Source organism: Macaca fascicularis, chromosome 3, assembly GCF_037993035.2.
Source record: "Macaca fascicularis isolate 582-1 chromosome 3, T2T-MFA8v1.1".
NCBI classification, from domain to species: domain Eukaryota; kingdom Metazoa; phylum Chordata; class Mammalia; order Primates; family Cercopithecidae; genus Macaca; species Macaca fascicularis.
Window position 1 is genome coordinate 75364516 of NC_088377.1, and position 24806 is coordinate 75389321.

Genomic DNA, 24806 nt, shown 5'->3' on the forward strand with positions numbered 1-24806 from the left:
AGCAGTGCCTTGAATGTAGCAGACAGTCATTAAATCGCAGTTTGAAGGATAGGTACCATCTGATTTGAAAGAGGTGGAATACATATACTCATAGAGGGCTGTGCTTTATATCTTCAAGAGATGCCAATTTCTCATAATACATGACACATCTAGATGTGAGAGTTATCGTAAACACAACAAAAGGAAATTCACAGATAGCTTCTACCTCCTCATGAAGTCACTTGCAATGCTAATTTCCATTTCCAGAGGTAAACTGAGAAAGAATCATTTGTTAAACTTGTACATGCAAAGTCAAGACAATATGCGTCTCCAGCCTCACATGGGACAGCAAAGTTTGACCTGTTATTATTTTATTCAGAGATTTCTTTTGATTCTCCTATACATTATGTCTTCCGGTTGGATAATTTAAAAAATCACCTGGTTGGTGAGTCCATATTTTCAAGCTTTATAATGACCTTGTGCACATATGTAGAGCGACCTGCATTAACCCCCTTTGCAGAGAAGACTTTTTACCACATCCATGCCGCATGGAACTGTAAGTAGAAAACAGGAGCAATCTTGCAACCATGTACCAAGTGTAAAAAAGCACAGGATACATAGGATATGGGTCACAAAACCAAATGGGGCATGGCTTTTCTTGTCCTTGAAATTCCATTTTATTTCCTTAAGTAGTTCCTCATTTAGCACCTATGGTCTTCCCAGCCTTGTGCCAGCTCTGAGAAGCTTCGATCAGACAGCAAGGATGTGACTTCTACCTCTTGTCATTACTGGATAACCACCAGTTATTTGACTTTTCCAAGACATGTGTGGAGCGAACTCACTTTTCATGGTGTTTCTTGAGGTTACCAGTTAATAGCTGTTCCCAAGGTAAATGAGAGTCAAACTTATTTTTCTTTGATGTAATCTTTAATGGTTGTCATGGTTAAAACTTTTTATCAGGCACTTAAAATCACTTTATCATAGTTCATGCAAAAATAATCATTTCTTTTAATTACTAAGGAGATTCAGAAGATCATATATTACTCTGACCTGCCTGTCAATTTATACTAACTTGAAGTTAAAATATATATACAGAGAAAGAAATATATGTCTCTGAGCTTTTTGGTGCTGGTGAATGCTGCAGAAAATTCTTAGATCCTTCTATATGAAGAGGTTTAATTGTGATTACATGAAATTAAGGTATACTTTTCCTTAACAACGATTCAAGTTTTAATCCAACTACTATTTCCTTAAAAGTACTTTTCAACTAATGTACTTTAAAGATGAATTATCTGAAAAGTAAAATAAGTAAGAAAATACTTGTCACACCCACCTGTTTTCAGATAAGGCCTATTCACTCCTTTGGACATAACTGTTTTTCTAGGTATTACAATTCAAGTATAAAAAAAGCCAATGAGAAAATTTATGAATTAAGATCATTATTATCTAATCATTCACTAGTTTAAAAATGTCTTTTCTTGTTTGTTTTTAAATACATTGATGCTTGTTAGCAAATAAAGATGTGTTAGGACTGCACATGTCTATTTGAATGCAATGGTGCCTACATATGTTTGTGGCATGCAGTCAGTGTATTTATCTGGTGTCCACTCTGTACATGGTATGATGCGTATGGGCTGGATGAATGGTGCCTTGGGCTCACTCCACGTTTTTATGTAGAACTTCTTTTTTTTTTTTTTTTTTTTTTTTTTTTTTTTTTTTTTTTGAGATGGAGTGTCACTCTGTTGCCTAGGCTGGAGTGCAATGGTGTGATCTCGGCCCACTGTAACCTCCGCCTCCCAGGTTCAAGAGGTTCTCCTGCCTCAGCCTCCTGGGTAGCTGGGATTACAGGCATGTGCCACCATCCAGCAAATTTTTGTGTTTTTAGTAGAGATGAGGTTTTGCCACGTTGGCCAGGCTGGTCTTGAACTCCTGACCTCAGGTGATCCACCCACCTCGGACTCTCAAAATGCTGGGATTAGAGGTGTGAGCCACTGAGCCTGGATTTTATGTAGAACTTCTATCCATCATCACTAACTCTGACACCACCTGTGTACTGCTAAAGCACTTATTTACAGGAGACACACAGATTAAATTTACAGAGACCTCTACTGCTGTGATCCAGAGTGATATTTTTAACTTGGGGAAAGATCAACAAGTTGTCAGGGTTTCTGTTACTGAGTGAAGAGATTTCCACATAGGACTCCACATACTATTTCTTGCATAGCTAATTTTATTCTTAAATGAATTATAAACATCTTCTGATGTAGATGCAGTAGATTTCACCTGATAATTATTGAAATGTGGAGTGGAAATCTAAATGTTTCAATGACCTCTTACCTAGTTAATTGAGTAAAGTATATACAAGGTTAAAATTTTCTTGTGCTTCTATAAACAAGATCAGATAAACATCCAGTGCCTATTTAATGTTAACCTGAGATTTTCTGGGAAAAAGGCATGTTGTCACAAAAACAGTAGTTCAAAAAACATGTTTACAAGTAGACACTGAGAAATAAAAGCAAGAAAAGTCTTTCTCCAGTCGTTTCGTAACCCAATGATAAAATGCAGAGTGAAGAATTTAGATAAGCACTTTGAAATATTACTTTGTAATATTTTCAACCAGCTCTGAAATAAAAATACAGCAATGAGTAAAATAAATTGTATAGGTCTAATCTGCCCAGTTTATATTAACCAAAGCTTCTTGCTAATGGAAAGAATTTTCCAGTTATATCAGCGGACTATAATCATGCAGATCTTCCAATACCAACTTTCTCCTATTAATTATCCCTAAATTCTACTTGACTTTAGCTGCAGGTCTCAGGATTAATATTGCTTTGAAAAAATGTAGTATACAAATACAGTAATTCTGCAGAAAGTTTATAGGCAATATAGCTAGAGAGGCATAATCCACTTTTCATATTTTTCTTGAGGCTGTGGGTGGGGAATCTTCCTTTTGACATCCACAGAGCCCACTTCCAAGCCTGATGCAGAAGACTCAGGGCTCCCTGCAGCAAAACTTTCCAACAGGCAACTTTCCTTGTTGGAACAAGACTCAACTGTCTGATCCTAATCCACAGCAAAGCACAGCGGCTTTCAAACCGGGACACATGCAGGGAATTCTGAATTTCTGTTTCACCATCAGTGTATAGTAAGAGAACAGTCAGTGAAGAGAACAGTAAGAGAACTATGACTACCAGTGTATAATAAGAGAGCTATACTGCTTCAGTGTTTAATTAGCTGTTTTAACAAAGAGAAAGGTATCAGCAGAGAGGAAACTCAAAGAGGACCCCATTTCTCTCCCCAGTGCTCCCTCATTTTCAACAGCTGAGAAGAGATTCCTGGTGTGCTTGCCTGTCTGGGATCACAGTTCAGTTCATGGACTGCTTTCTTTGCAGCCACTGTGACAGCCCAGGAAAATGTGGAAAGAAATAGGATGTACACAATTTCTTTCTTTTTTTTTTTGAGATGGAGTCTCGCTCTGTTGCCCAGGCTGGAGTGCAGTGGCTCACTGCAAGCTCCACTTCCGGGGTTCACACCATTCTCCTGCCTCAGCCTCCTGAATAGCTGGGACTACAGGCGCCTGCCACCACGCCAGGCTAATTTTTGTATTTTTAGTAGAGACGGGGTTTCACCTTGTTAGCCAGGATGGTCTCGATCTCCTGACCTCATGATCCTCCCGCCTCAGCCTCCCAAAGTGCTGGGATTACAGGCGTGAGCCACTGCACCTGGCCTATTTATTTCTTATTTATTGATATACTCAAGTATTCACAGACCTTCTCTTCTCATTCCCTTTATAAATGAACCTCACTCTAATCACAAACCCACAAGTGACTGCCTGGTCTCTGAAAGCCTCCAGCCATGGAGGAGCTCTCTCTCACCTAAGCACATTCCTCTTGGGATTTGGGACCTGAAATGCTTTGTGCCTCCTTGTGCCTTTTACCACCTTTTCTCATCACAAACCCTCTTCTCTCTGCCAGCCTTGAGCAGCAGATATGGACGTTAGAGGTCCTGGTCTTCCCACTGAGTGTCCTCAGGTGTTCAGCTCTCCTGCAGCTTCCACCGTCCTAGTCATCTCTGTGCTCCTCCACCTGGAGGTTCGAGGCTCCCCTTACAGCATCACGGGACAGAGCTTAGAATCCTTAGTTTATCTTTGCTCCCCAAATGTCAACCAAGCATTGAAGGAGCAGGTCATAGAAAGCCTTACTGATGCCCTTAGTAAAATATGTCGAGCAAGGCAACCAACTGATTTGCTCTTCTGAGCTCCCACTGTATCCAGGGTCTACATTCATTTATAGTGATGGATCTCAGATTTCATAATGCATGGGCGCTTTTCACAGAAAAATAGTTTCCATGGGTTCCAGTGTGAATAGCATTAACTGTGGAACTAAGGTTCCATGCTATACAAATTTCAACCACAGACTTCTACCTCTGGCCATTACCAACTGGTACCAGATCTACCCTCCTCTGCCACTGTAAACAACCAGAAAACTGAGCAAAATATTGCAGGCAACCATTTTCAGGCAAGGGACAACAGGCAGTGCAGAACCAGAGCGCCTGCCAGCGGGGAAGCACCCTGTAAATATATGAATACATATAAAACAGCAGCTTTTCTTTTGTCCTCTTAATTTCCTTAAGATGCAAGTAACTATTTAAAATAATAATATTGTAAGGTGAGGTTTATCATACATACACACACACACACACACATACACACACACAAGGACTGATTTATTGCTATCAAATGGTGAAATCTATACATAAGTTCAAAATAATTTAGATTCTCCTCAATGTGAATAAATAAAAATTAAAAATCTTATAAAATTCTCAGTCTTTGCCCAGTGGATATATTTGTCACTCCCAGTTTGAGAAAATGACTTTAGAGCAGTTTCATAACTGTTCCACCCCTACCTATCAACCTGAGGGCAGGGACCACATGTATGTTTGCATCCCACAAGCACATAGCAAGTGCTCAATGAAACAAGCGAGCCTCTGGTGGGACAAGCTCCATCCAGCAGCAGTCACCGTACCTGGTTCCTCAACAGTCCACATCTTCTCTCTTTGGGAGCCTGCACTGTTGTAGGGGCCATGTGCTCCAAGCAGGGTGAGACTCCTCCAAAGTTTCCTCACATGTCTTTTGCACACTACCACCTCGCTGGTGTCCTTGGAATCAAGTTAGCAGCCTTCAAACTGGGGCGAGTGTGTCTCTGTGGGTCCACAAGGACTCAGCACGAAGTATGGGAATGACAGATCAATTTCCAGGTTTTCACCTCCAATTTGTACTATTTCCAAAAACTGACCCACCTGAATGTACCGTGGCTCCACCCTCCCCTTCTCTATCTCCCTCCTGTGGCTTTTCAGAATCAAGGTTTTGGAAATCCTGCCTCCTATCTGCAATCATTAAGTGTTTTAGAACTTTAGTATAGGGACAGCCCAGAGTACACAGCAACTAACTTGGCGCTGGAACACTGGGAGTGCAGAGGCACCCGACTAACTGAAAACACTGGCGTGGAATCGCGGCATGCCTCAGTACCCCTCTTCCCAGCATGTAGCAAAATATCCATCTTAGTTAGAATCAGCATTCAGAACTGAGCTCTCCTGAGGAAGGTATTAAGTTTTTTAATCAGAAAAAAAGAAGTCAAAATCTATTATCTGGGAGAAAGTAAATCTGAATTGACTAATTGCTTTGACAATGAAGGTCAGCTTTACCAAATAATTGAAATTACATCTCTTCAGGCTCAGGCTTTTATAATAACCGATTTTTGATGCCAACTTAGAAATGTGAAGAGACTATTTTCAAGGCGAATTTAGTCCTCCGTGAGCACAGAAATGTGGGGCTTGCTGTTTACTGCATCACTCCATGAAGAGCTCACTGAGGGGAATGAGGCTATCCTCACAAAAGTATTCAAATAAGACACCGCGTGTGGAAGGCTCTGAGGAAGCTGTGAAGTGTGCTGCAAAGCTACATCACACTTAATTATATAGACACATTTTAGTGAACCCATTCTGGTTTCTCCGGACCACCTTTTCAGCTCTTAAATTCTCGCAAACCACATTAGGTAAATTCTTACTTGGGGGAATGGGATGGAAAGAATGGGGATCTGGATTACAGACTCCTAAGGGGGCAGAGGCTACGTTTTCTATCCATGTAACCCTGTTCCCAGCAGCTTTTCGGTGCGCAGTCTGCAGTAGACATTTGACGCATGCCTATTGAGTTGAACTGAGCTAAAAATCCAAGATGAAACATGCAGATAAGATTCTGCCAAGTTATACCAATCTATTAAAATAAACTGTCCCTGCTGGTACCGCAAACATCATTTATGGTTGCATAATACAAATGGTGTAAGGATCAGGGCTCAGAATGCTCGGTGAGCTGGGAGGCCCTGGGAGCTCCCACAAACAAGAGTACCCGTGTTTGCTCAGTGAATTGGGAACTTTCCTTCACCAAGCGGTTTATTTTCTCTTCCCTCTCCCTATGTTGCTCTGAATATGGCTCCACAGAAGCCTGACGATGGGAGGGAACAGACAAGGAAGGGAGCTGTAGTTATTCCCAAATAGCCCTGTCCTTCTGCAGTTTCTGCAGTTGGTTAATGCCTGTTAAGAGAGGAGGCGTTCCTTAGAGGTTTTATCTGTGTAATGGAGCAGGGGTATGTTACTTTGTTGCTACAGTATTTCAAACCCTATTTTTTATATAATTTGTAATTAAGAGTAAATTGCAGTAACAGTAAGAGGAGGGCCACTTTGAATTTAAGAGATCTTTTAGCTACTAGTTATATCAAAAGAAAGAATAGACGCTTTGCCTTGACTTTAAAGTCCGATACCTCCGTCGAGAAGCTGAATTTTCTAATAAAATCTTAGCCTCCTCTGTAGGTTTTCTATCTTCTCTACCGAATGGCTGGGAGTTCAGGGGAACCATATATATTGTTAAGATTTTTATAATGGTATCATATACACATAGGAAAGTGTACAAAAGGGCAAACTCCCTGAATTTTTGAAGAAATGAATACATTTGAGCACGGAGCACCTGAAATGGGGAACATGGCATCACCAGCTTTCCAAAGACCCTCATTTAGGACACCTATCCTGAAAATAAAGAAGGCAGAACAGACCAAATAGAGGACAATAAATACAGGATGGGTAGAGTGGTACACACACACACACACAAACTTGACCATTTGTGATCTGAACAGAATATACACTTAGCTCATATAAGTTAATCCAAAAACTCTAAGGAAGTATCTGGTTTGTTCAACGAATCAATGGCTCTCCCCATCTCTGTCTGTTTATCTGTCTTAGCTCTCTCTCCCTCCTCCCATTTCTCCTCATGCCTCCATGGCCTCCAAACCTTAAAGACCAAAAACATTTCCCTTAAGAAAATTAACTTCCAAATAATATTGTGAAAGGCTATGAGTTCTATAACACTGCATCACTAGGTAATTAAAATAGTGGGCTTTTGGCTTAGGTTAATATTTTGATGTCAAACTTAGATAATGATATCAAAATAAATACACGAAACTTTGCTACTAAGACGTTACTACTGGAAGAGGTTGGGGGAAGGGTACATAGGACCTCCCAGTAGATTTTTTTGCAACTTCCTGTGAATGTGCAATTCTTTAAAAATAAAAAGTTAACAAGAAAATTTGCTATCACAGCAAACCACTATTTCTATTTCTATAAGGTGGTCAGCATTCTGTTTTGTTTTTAGTATGATTTCTTTATTCTTTTGACAGAGTCTTGCTCCGTCGCCCAGGCTGCAGTGCAGTGGTGCAATCTCTGGTCACTGCAACCTCTGCTTCCTGGGTTCCAGTGATTCTCGTGTCTCAGTCTCCCTAGTAGATGGGGTTACAGGCACCTGTCACCTTGCGTGGCTAGTTTTTTTTTTTTGTTTGTTTGTTTTTTAGTGGAGACAGGATTTTGCCGTGTTGGCCAGGCTGGTCTTGAACTCCCGACCTCAAGTGATCCACCCGCCTCGGCCTCCCAAAGTGCTGGGATTACAAGTGTGAGCCACCACACTCGGCCATTTTTAGTATAATTTCTAAGTAATACGACTGTAAAAAACTCATCCTGTCTGTTAAAAGAAATTGAAAAAATAAGATCAAAATATTAAGTTCAAATAAATAAAATGTTTTGAAAATGAATAACAATGCTTAAAAACATTACCTAGGGAATGTACAACAGTTAACTTTCTTCTTTCTTCCTTCCTAACCACACATTTTTCCCTGTTCCTAGCACCTAAAAAAATGCTTACCCTAAAGTGAATATTTAAAGAGAATAAAAGGTTTTGCCTCCCAAGGCGTATAGGTTAAGCTCAAAGGCCACTTCCCTTCATAGCTTCCAGGTTTCCAAACAGAACAGGCACTCTCAAGTGTGTCACATGTCACTACTGTGCTCTACAACCTCTAGGATCTCGTGGAAGGCAAACACAGGACAAAGGTTAGACCACCCTTCATCCCATTTGCAAATTAAATATCTCATAAATCCTCTCACTGTTTAAGGCAACTATGCCACTAGCGATGTCCATAAGATAAATTACCAACTTTGAACCGTTAGCTTTTCCATTTTTGGTGTTTCTTGCAGCAAAGCGATTTATTTTTACTCACAGATTTAAAACAACTTTAAAAATAACTTTTATATGCTGCTAGTAGGAAACAGCAAGTCTCCAGCATGCATTAATTTATGATCCGTCTATTAATTTGCAAATTAGAGAACAATGATAAACAATCAAATAAAGAGAAAGGACAGATGGTTGACGCATTTCTTTACAGTTCCATATAACACGTGCAGGCCTTATTATACACTAGGTGAAGAGACAGGAATTTCTGAGGATGGACCCCAGATGACAGCCACAGTCCCTGGGTGTGGCTGTGGACTGGCTCAACACCAGTCATCAGTGAATCAAGCAATTCCTGCAGTAGCTCAATTAATTCCAGATCAAATAATAATGGGCACCCGGCCAACATGGTGAAACCCCGTCTCTACAAAACATACAAAACTTAGTTGGGCGTAGTAGCGGGTACCTGTAGTCCCAGCTACTCAGGGGGCTGAGACAGGAGAATCACTTGAACCCAGGAGGTGGAAGTTGCAGTGAGCCGAGGTCGCACCACTACACTACAGCCTGGGGAACAAAGTGAAACTCTGTCTCAAAACAAAACAAAACAAAACAAACAAAGCAAAAACAATAATGGAGAGGGGAAATACAAGTCCCTTCTTTTCTCACTTGAGGAAGCTGAAACATTGCGGAAAGGGCCAGGTAGGGTGTGTTTGCCTCCCTCCTCGCGAGATGGTCCAGGCACCTGGGGAACCATGAGGATATACAGCTGGACCCTTGGAAAGTGTGCATGGCCATCACTGCCATGTTTGCTTTAGTGATGATGGGGGAGAAAGCGGAGCAAGAGAAAAAAACAAGAAATGGGCCATTCACAGTCATCATAGTAAAAGTCCTAAGGCAAAAAGAGCACAGGAAGAAAGCATCAGGGTTTCTGAAATGAAATGAAGAGGGTTATCAAAACTGGCCCAGGACTATGCAGGAAACAAAAAAGCAACAATCTTGAGGGAAAGTGAGACCCATCAGGGAAGGAAAGTGAGGGTTGCTGGGATGTCATCTGAGAGTCCAGCCATGGAGGCAAGGGATGATCACCAAAGAGGTGAGCCAAGTGGAGCCTTTCTCCTTTCTGGCTCTTGGTGACTTCCTAGGGTCCAGACCACGGGAAGGACATCTGGGGCAGTCATGTAGCCATGGAGAACACAGGCTCACTGGTGAGAGTCCAGGTCTGCCTCCCCTAGTTGGAGGGCTGTTGTGCACACATGGGGCGCGCTCCAGCCTCTACACCACCCTGTCACTGAATCCCCTCTGCAACCCTATGAGATAAGCACCAGCCCTACCCTCATTCTGCAGATGAGGAAACCGATACCCACAGGCATTGCTCAGCATGGCCGGTTTCCCCTGCAGCCCTCAGTGGGGCTTGAGTTCAAGGCTGGGGCATGTGGCAGAGTCTGCCCTGCGCAAGTCATGTCACCTCCCTGTGCTTCATAGGGAGTGAGGCTAACAAGTCACTTTAATTAAAACAAAAACAAAACACCACAAGGCAGGTCTTAAGATTTGTTTGGTACATTTGCTTTGTGTATTCATATGTTAGTCCCATGTCCACATTTTGCTTTTTCTACCTACAGAGAATTTACCATCAAAATAAGAGAGTAAATGGAAAGCTGCTGCTTTTTCTAGAACAAAAAAGTCATCTATTGAATGTTAATGATTAGTCCTAGAATCACTGACCTACCGCATTCTTTAGCCTGCTATAAAAACTTTCAGATTGAGAAAATCACTCATAGACATGACAATTTGGGACATACTGAGAACCAGTGGAAGTTTTCAAGCCTTGAAGACTTTGTTTTAAGAGCATTATGATCCTAAGGGCTTTGAACTCTTGGCACTGGTGGCTTATTTTGACTTCCAGCGTGGTGAGTCCCCTTAACCCTACAAAGGTAGTAAATTCCTGGCTGAAAAAGTGCCCTGAGTATCCCTTTTCCCTCCCTGAGTCCCTGAGTCAGGAAACTCCTGAACATTTTCTCCATTTTTAATAAATGACATATATATTCTATCTTATGGCCAGAAAAAAATACAAAGGGACACTGATTCATTAGGAGAATCAACTCTATACCATCCAGGATGCATATATGATTGACAAATGAGCAGAAATATCTGCTACAAAATAATAATAATAACAGAAAGCATGAGACAGTCAGAGAACCAGGCAAAGATAGAATCATCAGCTTAACCAGCCAGCAGAGTTAGCGGTCCCTGATCTGGGAGTCAGATGTGTCAAACTGTGAACACATCCTGGTCATCTGCGTCCTCATTCACTTCCCCGGGACGCTGGCACTGACCTGAATCTTGCCAGGCCACTACTTGCCACACATGCAAAGGCCCAGGAAAAGGGTGCGCTGGTGCCGTTCTACATAGAGAGTGAAACTTCACGGGAGCAAACTCTTTTTGAAATAAAATGCATCTTCAGACATCATTTTTTCCCTTAAGGCCCATTTAGCCTCCACCATGCTGTGCTAAGCTGCTTCCTCAGACAGAGATGGGATGAATGATTTAATCATCCTCTGTCTGCCTATAAGGACGGTTTGGCAGAACATCCTGCGAATGGGACATAGGGCAATTGTGAGATCAGTACTACTGTTATCACATTACGTGGTACCTAGAGGTTCTCTCAACTAAAAATCAACCTCGAAAACAGTGTTCAGAAGTCACCAAGCCTGTAAAACTTCTACTAGGCGACCAACGTGCACTCAACATGCCTGTGCTCACAACAGCCCCTCTCACCTGTGACCACCACTTCATGCTACCTCTTCCCTTGTCACCTAGTGAAAGAAGACAATTGTGGGAGGAAAAAGAGTGCCCAATGTCTGCCCAGTATCAAGTCAGAGGAATGCTAATATTTTCCTTCTCCAAAATGGGAATAAAAACACAAAACCCCAAAGAATATAATATTGGCAAGTCTCCTTGCTTTAGCACCCAATTCTCATTGGCTCCATCAGCAGAGTTTAGGCCTTGAGTTCATGACTACTTATCTCCCTGGCTATAGTTTGAATGTCTTGTTTTTGCAACTGAGCAACATTATGAACATTCAGTAGCCATTGCCCAACAAACCTAAAAGCCTAGCATTCCTAGCCAAGACTTTAAGAACTCTGTCCAGCGATAAGGAAAGATGGACTCAGATAATCACCCAAGTCTTCTGCCCTTCTGGGACTTTTCTCATTCAACTGTCTCTCCCCGACACCAGGCATGTCACTACTCTGCATCTAAACAAGAATCTCTAAAGGTGGAAAGCGAAGTGAAAAAGTGGGCAACTCACCTGATTCTTCATGTTGTCCTTCATGTTGCTGGACTTTCTGTTCTGCCTTGGCTAGGTAGATTTTTGTTGACTGAAGGTAAAATAATGATGCTTTTGCCCAAGTAACCTTTGCAAGACTTAGAGGTTCAGTGACTAAAGCCACCCTGAAATCAATATACTCACTGTCTATTTACTGGAAGGGTTTACTTATTCAACAAGAGACACGTCATCACAGGCCTGAAAAATCAATGTGTTCTCCTGGCAGTACTCTCTAAACCTACAGCACCTAGATAACAACCGGAGATCCACTGCTCAGCTGGAGTGCAGGACTTTTCCCTTTGCCACTTTATAATCATGAAATAGAAAATTGCTTTATGGAAATTTCTGCCAGAGTATGGAAAAGTTTCCACTATGTTAGGAATAAACAATAACAAAACAGTTTCTTTCTTTCTTGTGGAGGAAAACGAACACTGCATTTTGAAATTTCTTCTGGGAGAGGCACATCACCATCACTGATAGATCTACTCACTGCAACTCTCTCCATTCCATTCCTTCAACCCAGAAAGTGCCTCCAAGTGAATAATTTGATGTGTGTAACCATCTCTTCTTAAAAGTCAATGCTTGCAAGTAAATCCCAGCCAGAATGGCTTATTATAATGGTATCATATGGAAAATGAACACTCTTAGAGGGCCACACTGTTACTTAAGTTTGTCTCTTTTTGTAAAAGCTGTTTCACACCCTAATGAGGTTAAGTATATTCCTTCATTTAAACCATAGAAATGAGTCTTACAGATCTATGTAAGGGAATTACTACAGTTTGCCATAGGCATTGCTAACTGACCCAACTGCTAAGTCAAGTTGCCTTCTCCCCTCATTTTGTTTTCCCTGCAAGTATTTATAGGTCTGGAAAATTTACAGAAGTTGATGACACAATGTTGAAAAGTCGTACTTCTCATTTCTAAAGTAAATATTTCCAAGGCTCAAAAATTCACTGCCCTGTATCTTATGGAATGGGCAGTTATAACATACGCAGAAGAGACTTGAGTCTAAAAACTACTTCATAACAAAAAAGAAAACTGGAAAAGGAGCCAAAACAGAGCAGAAATACACAGAAACATACAGAAATCGTGAGGAGCATTAGGCATTAGTAATAGAAGTATAACAAATTTTGAGGAATACTTTATTTAGCCTTTGATTCACAAATAAACTGAAAGTGATAGGGGCATCAATAGCTAAAAAACCCAATGATGTCTTGACGGAGGAATAAGGAACCTTGACCTGCATGTTGAGAGACAGTGCTGTGTAGCAGGAGAGCACCCAGCGCCCAGTGCTCACCAGCCTGGTGATTATGGACACCTGCAGAATTGCTCTGAGCCTGGGTCCCTCACCTCCCAGTGTGGAAAGCTATCCCAATCCTGTGGGGTTGTAGGAGGCTCAGACAGAAGCATGTTAAGGCATTGTGTAAACTATGAGGTGCTGTACAAATGCGAGGTGGTGGTATTATTATGACATCAATGTTTTAGCATCTAAATTATAGGGACAGCACCCTTATTACCAGCATGTTTAAATATATATCTTGCATACATTTCGATTTGTTTTTAATTTCACAGATGTTTTCAGCTGGAAGGAGTCTGAGGATCGTCTAGTTTAACTATTTTATGGAAGGTGAAACTGAGAGGGGAGACTCTACCCTGTTTTCTCTCTCCATTATAACTAACAACAAATTACAGAAAAAAAATATGTTAAGCCATGTACTGAGAAAAACTCCCTTAGCAACACCACTTTTCAGGGACAATACATGTGTATGCATACTTGTATAACCATGAATACTGAGTGTTCGGTAGTTTCTAACTTTCAAAAATTGTATAGTATATTTTTACAGTCATTTGACAAAGTTTTTCATCTGCGGTCCTTTGCTAAGTTTCATTTCCAGTTATTTATCAAAATTTTTCTTTTTCTGTGAAGGCTAATTCATAACAGCTTGCAAAAAAGGAGAGAGAAAGAGAAAGAAGGAAGGGAAGAAGCAAGCAAGGAAGGAAGAAGAAGAAAGGGAAGTAAAGAAAGAAAACAGAGCAATACAGTATTCTCACTCATAAATGTCATCAGAAATTTTAAAAAAATCATTAAGTATCTATAAGGATAAGGTTTCTGGGCCGGGCGCGGTGGCTCATGCCTGTAATCCCAGCACTTTGGGAGGCCGAGGTGGGCAGATCACGAGGTCAGCAGATCGAGACCATCCTGGCTAACACGGTGAAACCCCGTCTCTACTAAAAAAAGACAAAAAAATTAGCCGGGTGTTGTGGCCGGCGCCTGTAGTCCCAGCTACTCGGGAGGCTGAGGCAGGAGAATGGCGTAAACCCAGGAGGCGGAGCTTGCAGTGAGCCGAGATCGCGCCACTGCACTCCAGCCTGGGCAACAGAGTGAGACTCCGTCTCAGGAAAAAAAAAAAAAAAAAAGGATAAGATTTCTGATTCTCTACTAACATTGTAGCAGATTGAAGCCAATAAAAAGTTCTATAGTGCACTCTATTTAAAAGCTCCTCAAAATTAGTACGTTAGAAAACAACAGGTGACACAATTCTTCAATGACCACCTTTTTTTTTTTTTTTTTTTTTTGACTGAGTCTTGCTCTGTCGCCTAGGCTGGAGTGCAGTGGAGTGATCTCAGCTCACTGCAACCTCCACCTTCCAGCTTCAAGCGATTCTCCTGCCTCAGCCTCAGCCTCCCCAGTAGCTGGGACTACAGGCACCCAGCTAAGGTTTTTTTTTTTTTTTTTTTTTGTATTTTTAGTAGAGGCGGGGTTTCACCATGTTTGTCAGGCAAGTCTGGAACTCCTGACCTCGTGATCCGCCTGCCTCAGCCTCCGAAAGTGCTGAGACTACAGGCATGAGCCACCGCGCCCAGCCAACCACCTTTTGTTTATCTGTCATATATTTGGAGTTAATCAAAAGTGGATGACATCTGACATTGGGGTTCTGGGGTTTTTGTTACCTATAAACAAATAATTGTTTAACTTTCTAATAATATATTAAAATATACTTTAGTTTAAAAATCTAGTTGGAGCCATTAGATCTTGCAAGTTAGCACTAGAGCAAACTTAAAATAGTTTGTCTAGTTCATCTTGTTCAGCAAAATTTGAAGCATTTACAATGGCTTACAGTGTATGAGAATGAACTAGGAGATAATTTTGTAAGTGAAGAGAAACCATTGTAATAAAATCTCCCAAAAGCTTTCGGGTATTCAATGTTTGCTGGTAAATAAACAAAACCAGGTTTTTGAAATTAAAAAAATGTTTTTGAAACACTTTCTAAAATTTGGTATACAATGATCTGAAAATCTCAGGACACCTTTGCCTGTCCTTAAGGACCTGCACAGATTCACTAAGTGGTTTGTTTTTATTCCAGGCACTAAAATAATGGACAATTTGAGTATCAGTAGAGACGCTACATGCACAGTTTTTCACATACAAATGCCAGTTTGTCTTATCAGAGAGACTATGTGCAATGCATCAGTTTTATCCAAAACCTGGAGTAAAAGAAAGAAATTTTAGCAAAGGGTTGTAATGACATCATAAGTAAAACGATAGGACTGCTAAAACAATCATGACGTCATCTGCTGTGCGCCGGCCTGCAAGTACATAGTGGTAAAATCGTTAGATATCATATTTCTGCTTATAAAATAAAATCCTTCATGAACGCTCTTAAAACAACTGCAAAGCAAGCAGTGGTCTTTACTTCCATATATATATATGTGTGTGTGTGTGTGTGTGTGTGTTTACATAAAGGCATGAATGCACAAGGTAACACCAGCAGCTGTACTCTACTCTTTATTTGTTACAAATCTGCCTATTTGTTTCCAAATGATCTCTGCAAATAAATAGGTAACGTTGTACAACTTTCAACAGTGAATCAGAAAATAGATGTCTCTTCTAATTCACAAGTACCAATGGCTCAATTAATTTAAGGGACATTTTCTGAGTTGTGTGATTTCACATGTATTTATTGCGTCTAGAACTATGCAAACTTTTGTTTCATTTCTCTCTTAGATTTCTGTAGGAAGAGTTCAAGGATGCGAAGTAGTCATTTTACTTATTCATAACACATTTCAGGGAAAATCGTGCTGCTGGGGAGAAAGTTAAAGCTATCAACTATACTCTAGACTCTAGTCCAATTTTTCACATCTGGTTGCTACTTTAAAAAAGGATCATTTTAATTTTTAAATGCAAAATGTGTTGCACTTTACCTTTCATATTCCAAGTTTCCCAGGGTCATTTAGAAAAATAAAGCAGGAAATTCTAACGCCTTACCATCTACTTTAGTAAGATGTTTGCATTTATAAAAATAACAAGAAACTGAGGGTTTGCTGAAGGAGCACAGGACCTACAAGTATTTCCTCATTCCTGTCCCTGTGCCTGGAGGCCCAGCTAAGCATTCTGTTTCTGAGAAACTCCCCTTGTCGCAGAGTCTGAATTAGTCAGTCCCCCTTCTGAGCTCCCACTGAAATCCCAAATCACATCTGTTATAAAACATTGCATTACAGGGAGTGATCATGTATGTCTCTCTCTTTCTCAGTCCTTCCAGAAGATATGTCGGTCCTTGGAGGACAAGTGCGGTTATTTTGTTCCCTTGGTGTATCTAGATCCCAGCGTGCGATGTGCCTGGAGTTTATCAGCAGTTCTCAAACTCTGGCATGCATCAGTCAGAACCTCCCTGAGGACTTGTGTGCACAGACTGGGGCCTGCCCTTCCAGTATCTTACTCAGAGGCCAGGGTGGGGTCCGAGAGTGTGCATCTCCAACAGGTTCTCAGGTGCTGCTGCCATGCTGGGCCCGCTGACAGCCACTGCAGAAAACTTTTTTTTCTCTTTTTTTTGGGCAGTTAAAGACAGGTTTTCTTTAGTTAAAACCAATTTCGGTCAGGAGCGCTCTCTCTTACAGACTAGGAGTATAGATTGGTTTTAGGGTGAGGGGGATGATCAGAAGCTTGGAATGTGCCTGTGTGAGGGAGAAGTTTTATGGCAGGGTTGGAATATCACTGGGAGGAGGGGAGTTTATCTTGGGGAAGGCATCTTTCCGGCCAGAGGGGGGTTATCTCGAGACTGGCACCTTCCCAGCTGGAGGGGGCTTATCTTGGGGCTAGCATGTCTCTGGTCGAGGCTAGCATGTCTCTGGTCGGGGAGGAGTTTGGAATGTTTCTGGTTGGAGATGTTATTTGTGATTTATGGTCATGCTGACCTTAGTCATTAGGCTGATGCCCTTTGAATTTAGGCAGTTTTTTATTAAGGTGAACTTTAGGATGATGGGCTTGTCCAAGATGGCGATGCTCCTGCTCTGTCGAGCCAGACCCTATAGTTATAAAAAAGACGAGGGACGGCGTGTTCTTTCTGGCTACTTCCTCACTGCAGGAAACTTTTAATGGACTAACTTGTGAAATAAAATGTGACTCTGGAACTGATTTACTAAATATGCAACTGTTTCTGGATCTCAAAGGAGCTCATGAGATGAGTAAGAAATGGGGGTCTGAGAGCAAAGACAAGATTCCTTCTGTTACAAGCTACATACAACACCTAATCCACTCCTCAGAATTGTCAAGGGAGCTTTAAGAAATGTGTGTGTGCCAGGTTCCATTCCCCAGAAATACTGATTGTCCTGATGTGGGGCACAGTAAGGCACCCTCTTTTTCAAAAGCCCCTCAGCTGGTTACAAGGCATGATCAAGGTTCAAAAGCTACTGCTTTAAGAAAAAAGAAAAAAACCATCTCCTACTTTTTTTGGGTTCAGTCACTAATGTACAAAACCAAGTAATGTGATGCAGTTTTAAGCAGGGAACAAGAGATCCCCATTCTGAGGATTTGTAGCAATATACGAACATGACTCCTGGTACACTTATATGCACAATATATTATATTACGAGTGGCCGATAACTGCAGCTAATCACCTGCTGACTATAGCAACCTCACCTAGAGAGAAGCTGGTATCCAGAACCCCTGGTGTGGCTCAATTTCGATGCTGATGGTGAGCATGAGACAGGGAGAGCCAGGAGACTGTGAGGGGAGGAGTTGTCCTGTGACCTAAGACAAGTAACTGACATGGAAATATGTGAGCAAATGACAGCTCAAGCCACATTGCTCTCCTGTGCTCTGGACCACCGTATTCTACTGCCTCTTGGACTTCTCCATCTGAGCAATTCAAGCTCAATACACCTAAAAGCTCAATATTCATATTGGACTCTCCTGCCCTTCCCCTCCCTGCCCTTCCCTTCTCTGCAGTCCCATTGACTTCCCAGCCTTTGTGATTGCATTCAGGATCTATCCAGGCTTCCAAGTGAGAAGCCTGGGTGTCAATCTGGGCTTCTGTCTTTCTTATGCTGCTACATATACTTATCAACCAGTTCTGCCTCCTGATCAGTCCCAGAGTCCCCTGTCCTGAATCTTCCTTGCTCTTGCTTCATTGTCTCTGGTAATAGTCACAAACCTCCCTGTTTCCAATGCCACCCCTGCAGTCCATTCCCCAAACCACAGCTGCAGCCATCTTTCTAAAACACCAAACACAGCATGTCAGTTCACAGTCACTTCTCTTTCACACAGGACAAAATCCAAAGCCACAGGATGGAGCTCTCTGTGAACTGTAGGTAGCCTTACCATTTACTCCTTCTCTTCCTGCCATTTGAATTACTAGCACTCTCAAGAACTTTGCTCCTATTGGCACTGCTTGTGCAATGTCCTCCACAACCTATTCTCTGGGGGAAATAACCATATAACCAAATAGCTCAAATGAGCAATCCCTTCCATTTGTGGCTAAACGTGCTCTCCTCCCCGTGTAGAATTAAAGGCAAAGACTGAACTCAAAAGTCATCCTTTGTCCTGGGAAGAGTTCTGTCATTAATTCTGTGACATTGTTTCACACTTATTATCTCTAGCTCTCTCTTCCTCCAGTTGACTTCCAGACACTTAAGGGCAAGTACCAAGTCTAATTTATTTTTACATCTCAACATATGGATGGAACAGTGTAAATCACTCATCATGGCTCAAACATAAAGAAAAAAAAAGCCTAAGTTGTAACAGGTACCCATACTTGCCCTTCTACTCAAAGGGCAAACAATCATGGTTGACTTACGTAATTATTTAAACTAAGTCAGGGCCATGTGTGCTGCCCCGCTAGTAATGGTGTAATTGCAGGTGTACTTAGGGCTGTCCGCAAGGCATTCTCATTGGGTGCGTTGTCCCCTAAATTATAACTTGAGTCTTTTGTTAATGAGAAGTTCTAGATATATTCAGAAAGGACACTTGGACTCTGGGTCTCTCCCTGAAAACCCACCAGAACGAGATAAAACTTCAATCAGAGAGAGAAATTCTACTCCCCCATGTTAGTGTTTTCATACTGCTTGCTAAAGCAAGCTGCTGAAACTGGTGGGAGTAAAATTTATTCTAAGCATATGCAATTCACAGATGCTCAGTCCACAGGACCAGTCATCTGATACTGAACTTCAGGGCCTTCAGGGATTGAAATGTTAAATCTAGCACTTACTTTCTAGGGGCTCAGTAAACACGTCCCCAATGTTCCAGGCCCCAGCTACCCCTCCTGCTCCCAACTGGCTCAAGGAACTTTCTAGACAACTGGATTGAGTATATCTATCTAAATGTGTAGCAAGAAAGCTTTACCAGATGACTCTGAAAAAGTGAAAATTACAGGCAAACTAGTTATTTGAATAAGTTCCAATGCCTGGATTCTTGCCAAATTCAAACTGGCCAGCTTGTGCCTATGGGCCCAATGGAGGACAATCTAATGATGTTGTCCAAAGAGCCAACTGCTGAAATTTTCTTAGAAAATTCAGCCCTGTAGGAGGAAAATGAAAAAGAATGAATGAGAAAACACTATGATGTTTAATGGGGATGGCCTACACGAACAAGTTAAGATTTACACTCTATTCTCTATGGGTTAGTGGTTCAAGAATAAACCAGTAATAATTAACTGAGACTAAAAATGTTTATCACCATAATTTCAAATGTCTGTAAGTGACAAAAGGAAACAAAAATGGAAAGAATCTGAGGAACAGAATCTGTTTTTTTTTTTTTTTTTTTTTTTTTTTTTTTTTTTTTTTTGAGATGGAGTCACACTGTCATGCGGGCTAGAGTGCAGTGTCGTGATCTTGGCTCACCGCAACCTCCGCCTTCCAGGTTCAAGTGATTCTCCTGCCTCAGCCTCCTGAGTAGCTGGGATTACAGGCACCCACCACCATGCCCAGCTAATTTTTTTTTGTATTTTCAGTAGACACCGGGTTTCTCCATGTTAGCCAGCATGGTCTCAAACTCCTGACCTCATGATTCGCCTGCCTCAGCCTCCCAAAGTGTTGGGATTATAGGCATGAGCCACCGCACCCAGCCCAGAATCTTGTTTTAAAAATTGTATTTATAGGGAAGCAACATGTGGGTGAACCATATTCTAAAACTTTGAAATTTTCTCAAAACATACCCCTATTAGTAAAACCTAATGTTAAATAAGCTCATAACTAGAGTACATATGAAGTCAAAATTAAAACACGCACACACAGACCACAGACACACACACAAGTCACATGGCAAGGGCTACCCTGTGTTGCAGGTGGGTTCTGCAACAGGCAAAATGTCCTCAACATTGTGACCCATCCCTATTCCAGGCCACCAGCCTGGGGTTACCTTCCCTTCAGTGCCCATAATCATCAGTTGCCTTTAATATTAGAGTTGGTTTGTCACTCTCGTCAAAAAAGTTTCAGATGCTAGCTGCTAGTCTTGGAGCTTGGATCAAAGAAAAAACAAAAAATATCTTCTTTTCAAACAGGGAGGAATCCTTCATCTTAGTACAGAGACTACTTCTAAAAACATTTCAGAACATGTTAGTGCTGTCACGTGGACCAAGTGTAATTATGCAGCACAACGGACTTTTGGCAATCGGTGTCTTCAAACCAGAAGTTTTTGAAAAATTATGAGTGATGAAACTAAATATGTGAAGCCAGAAATTACCGTTAAAACCTATTGGAGCTCTCAGCCAGTTTCTTGTATTCTGTGCTACAGCAGTGTGGGTCTAACACACAGACCACTGGTGTCCCTTCCAGATTTGAAAGCAATCTGGAAGCAAGAGCAGAAACCCTTAAAACTCACCCCTTTAACCCAGAATATCTAGCATATTCTATGCACTCAGTAAATATTCACTGAATTCAGAAACAACAGCTCAGAAGCCTGAAGGGTCAAAGTGACTTGTCCACCTTTGCCCTGGGCTGGAGTGAGAAGAAAGGTCCCAGTTGCCAGGCCAGGCTTGCGCTTTCTAGATCTGACCTCCTTTGAGGAGGAAGGGTGGTAGATCTCACTTTGGATACCATTGATATCCCCACTTTGGTTTCTCTTTAAGACAGCTCGGACGTACTGAATAGGAACATCTCCAGAAGTGGGGCTGGGCAGGCTTATTTCCACAAACCTCCCTCAGTTGGGAATTCCGACTCGCCTTGGAATACTTTCCAGAGTCCCTTCTGGAGAGCACCTTCATTCTGTAAGAGGCAGGGCTTTGCTTAGCGCCCCTCAAGCAGTCTCCACTCCATGCTCACTGACCTAGGGATGGAGCTGTCTCCATGGAAGGTGACTGAACAGAGGGCTGAGGAACTCTGAAGGAACGCAGACTGCTGGACAGCCCGCGTTGAAGCTTCAGACAGACCTATCTTCATGAGCCGGCTCCCTGGGCCCTTTCCCCTTGCCAGCTCTGTCATTAGACGTTTGCACACACCTGATTTGGATCTCCTGAAACCAGAACTCGGACAAGGCAGTGGAGTTTGGAAGTTGAGAGAGGGATCTGGAGTCGGAAGCCCCTGGTGTGAGTTTTACATCTGCCTCCTACCAGCGGTGGGAAAGTCACTTTAGTTCTTTGTACCTCAGTTTCCCCCATAGGAGGAGAGTGTACACCTCTTATGCTTAATGTGGGGATTAGGACGCATGAAACGGTGTCTGGCAGTCATTACGTCTAAGAGCAGCAAGTCCAGAAGTTAGCATGTCCCAGAACCAAACAAAACCCTTACTAAACGAAGTGCATCTTGAATAAAATCGACTGAATTTGATAGACACAGGTCTCAAACAAATTTCTGTTAAAAGAGCTCATCTCCTACTTTAATAATTTGCCCCTGAAAATTCAGTCTTTTATGTTACTGTAACAGAATAGCGCCTGTTCACCTACTCTCTCTGTCTTCAGGAGTTTCTGTTTTGAGTGAATACAGGATAAACAGGCAAATTAAGTGGTATTTATATTTTTCTCAGGAACAAATCTCCAATCACTAACAGTGGTGTTCAAGCAAGTAACATCAAAGAATGAGAACCCCACTGGAGGGAGAAAAGTGATGCTTTGGAGGTGCTCTGAGGGTTTAATTTAAAATAAAGAGAAGAGTCTCTTCAGCAGAGACAGGGCTGACACCTGACTAACAGGACCCACAGTCAGCCCCCAAGCAGGCAGGAGGGGCCCTGCAAGCTCAGCAGAGAAGAAACCTTTCCACCAGTTCCTTCAATGAAAAGAGGAATCTTTTATTATTGGAACCACACCCCACCTTTTCCCTCTTTCCTATATTTGGCAACATTGTTAAAATTCCAGATGTCCTCAAAGAGCTCTTTGCATTGGCAAGTAATCTCTCCGGAGACTTTAACAATCCTTCTTCCGTCCGGTGATCCCCAAACCTGGCTCCCCAACAGATCACATGAAAAGCATTAAAAAAAAAATCCCATGTCCAGGTCTTGCCCCATGCCAATTAAATCAGAATGTCTGGGGGCGGGATTCAGACACTGGTTTTTGTTTTGATTTTTTTTTTTAAATCCCAGGTAATTCTAACGTGCAGCAAGGTCTGGGAACCACTGTTCTATGTCTTGCCCCTCCCCCAACGACCGCGCTGGGCACCAAACCCCAACTCCCCATGCCAGTGACATCAACAGCAAGTACGGGCCTGGCTCTTGGAACCCGCGCAGCTCAAGGTTGGAATTGTGCAATTAAACCTTCCGAGGCATGTTTCCCGTGTCAAGTGGGTTTATGGTCAGTAGTCACGAAGCCAGACTCGCTCATGTTCTGTCTGGACACTTGGCACACTTGAACCAGGGACATCAATCCGGTGTGTGTGTGTGTGTGTGTGTGTGTGTGTAAGACAGGTTTAATATTTTGGTTGGCTCAATGTCAAATTCTTCAGACAGCAAAAAGAAACATCCAAGAAAGAAACTCTCCGGGTTTTGAGGAGAAAAGTTTGCTGTGAGCCCCATTTTGAAACACTGTGGTGCTGGCCAGGATGAGCTCTGCTTCCTGGGCTTCCGCACTAGAGGCCGCGATCCCCCCAGCAGTGGCCGGACAGCCGCGTCCCCCTCCACCGCGAAGCCCAGGCGCGACCGAAGGGCTGCAGGTGGGGCAGACCCGGACGTCCCCGCGAGGCGGCCACCGAACGAGAGCCCGGGCCTTTCTGCGCGGGCGCCCGGGAGGGAGCTCGGGTCCCCAGGAGGTGGGGGGCATACCTGGACCGGCAAGACGAGGGCGCGCCGAGTGAGGCGAGCGGCCGGGGTCTGCGCCCAAGGGGCGGGTCGGACCCCACCTGCCTTTTGCCAACGAGGAAGCTCACCGCCGCCAGCACCACCCCTTCCCAGGCGCCGCAGGTGGTGGCGGACTTCTCCCAGCTCCCAGGTTGAGGCTGCGACTCCACACCTGGGAACCAGGATCGCGGGGACCTGGAGAGGGGCCGGGGTCAGGCTGGCCGGCGCCGGCTTCAGTTTGAGACCTGCGCGGAGCGCGGAGGCAGGGAGGTTCGCTCAGGAAGCCGCCTGTCCCGCGGGGTCCGAAGGGAGGCTTTATTTTCGGGGTCCTTCCTCAGCTTCCCTAAACAGCGCAGCCTCGGCGGGTGGGCAGCGCCAGTCCCTCGGGTGCGCGCCGCGACCCCGCCGCGCCCTGGGAAGACAGCGCGGGGCGCACGTGCGGGACCCCGGCCCCAGGCACCCACCCGCACGGGGCTTTCGCCCACTGACGCCGATTCCGCGCAGCGGGGCGGGGAAAGTGAGGGTGGAAAGTTGGGAGCGGTTCGGGGCGCCGGAGGTCCAGGCGGCCGTTTCCCCGCCGGCCCGCAGCCCAGTGCCCCACGCGTCTCCTCCCCCGCCCGCCCCAGACTCTCCTGGCCCAAGAACGAAACGTCCCGTTCCTCCCGCGGTCCCGGCCGGCGGCGCAGCTGATCTCAAGGAAACAGGAAAGGACGGGCGGGGGCGCGGGCGCCGAGCCGGTGCGCCGGTGCGCGGCTGGGCTGGCTGCGGGGTCCGGGGCGCGATCCGGGGGCAGCGCGGGAGCCGGCGAGACACGCCCTTACCTTTCTTTTCCTCCAGAGCCCGACTCGCGGGGCAGAGCGCAGCCAGCAGCGCCAGGAGCGCGGCCCCGGCCGTCCCGGAGGGTCGCATAGCTGCTTCCCGAAGAGCAAGCTCCGGCTCTCCGGATCAATAGTGGACGGAGTCAGGCGGCCGTGCGCGGTGGTTGTGGCGTTAGCGGCGAGGCGGGGACTCGGGCGGACGCCGACGAGGTGGCCTGTCGTCCAGTCTGGGCGGCGGCGGCCGCCGGGGCTAGCTCGGGACTCCGGCCGCTTTGGCCGCGGCGGGCGCGCACACCGTGCCGGGGGCGGAGGCTGCTGCGGCCGCGCTGCGCCGGGGGCTGCCCGGACGTCTAGCTCGCGCGGGCCGGGGCGCGGGGAGGCAGGGCGGGAGGAGGAGGGACCAGGCGGCGGAGGAGGGATCGGGAGGAGCAGAGGAGGAGGAGAATGAGAGGAGGAGGGAGGAGAACCAGCCGCGGGGACCCAAGGCCAGCGGCCGCCGGAGGCGGTGGACAGCGGTGACCCCCGCGGGACCTGGTCTCCCGCGGGAAGGGGGTGGCGCGCGGGAGGGGAGCGGGTGCCCTGAGGAGTTAATTTCCGTGAGGGGCGTTCCCAGCACTGCCCCTCTGGACTGGGTCCCCGCAGACTTGCAGGCCCAGCCTATGT

At 44.2% G+C, this 24806-nt stretch overlaps 1 protein-coding gene across 6 annotated transcripts in view; it reads right to left on the bottom strand.

Annotated features, from left to right (window-relative positions):
• The window catches only part of EGFR (epidermal growth factor receptor), a 194645-nt gene extending 170150 nt beyond the window's left edge, over nucleotides 1-24495 (bottom strand). For 3 of the 6 annotated variants that reach the window (XM_005549559.5, XM_074034956.1, XM_005549561.4), the window contains exon 1: nucleotides 24147-24495. In XM_005549559.5, coding sequence (XP_005549616.1) covers nucleotides 24147-24234 — 88 coding nt within the window. In that variant the 5' untranslated portion in view covers nucleotides 24235-24495. Of the gene's footprint in view, nucleotides 1-11831; nucleotides 11904-23310; nucleotides 23920-24146 lie in introns of those variants that run through there. The other 3 variants (XM_005549560.5, XM_074034957.1, XM_045389159.3) reach the window with 2 other exon arrangements.
• Nucleotides 24496-24806: the final 311 nt, after the last annotated feature.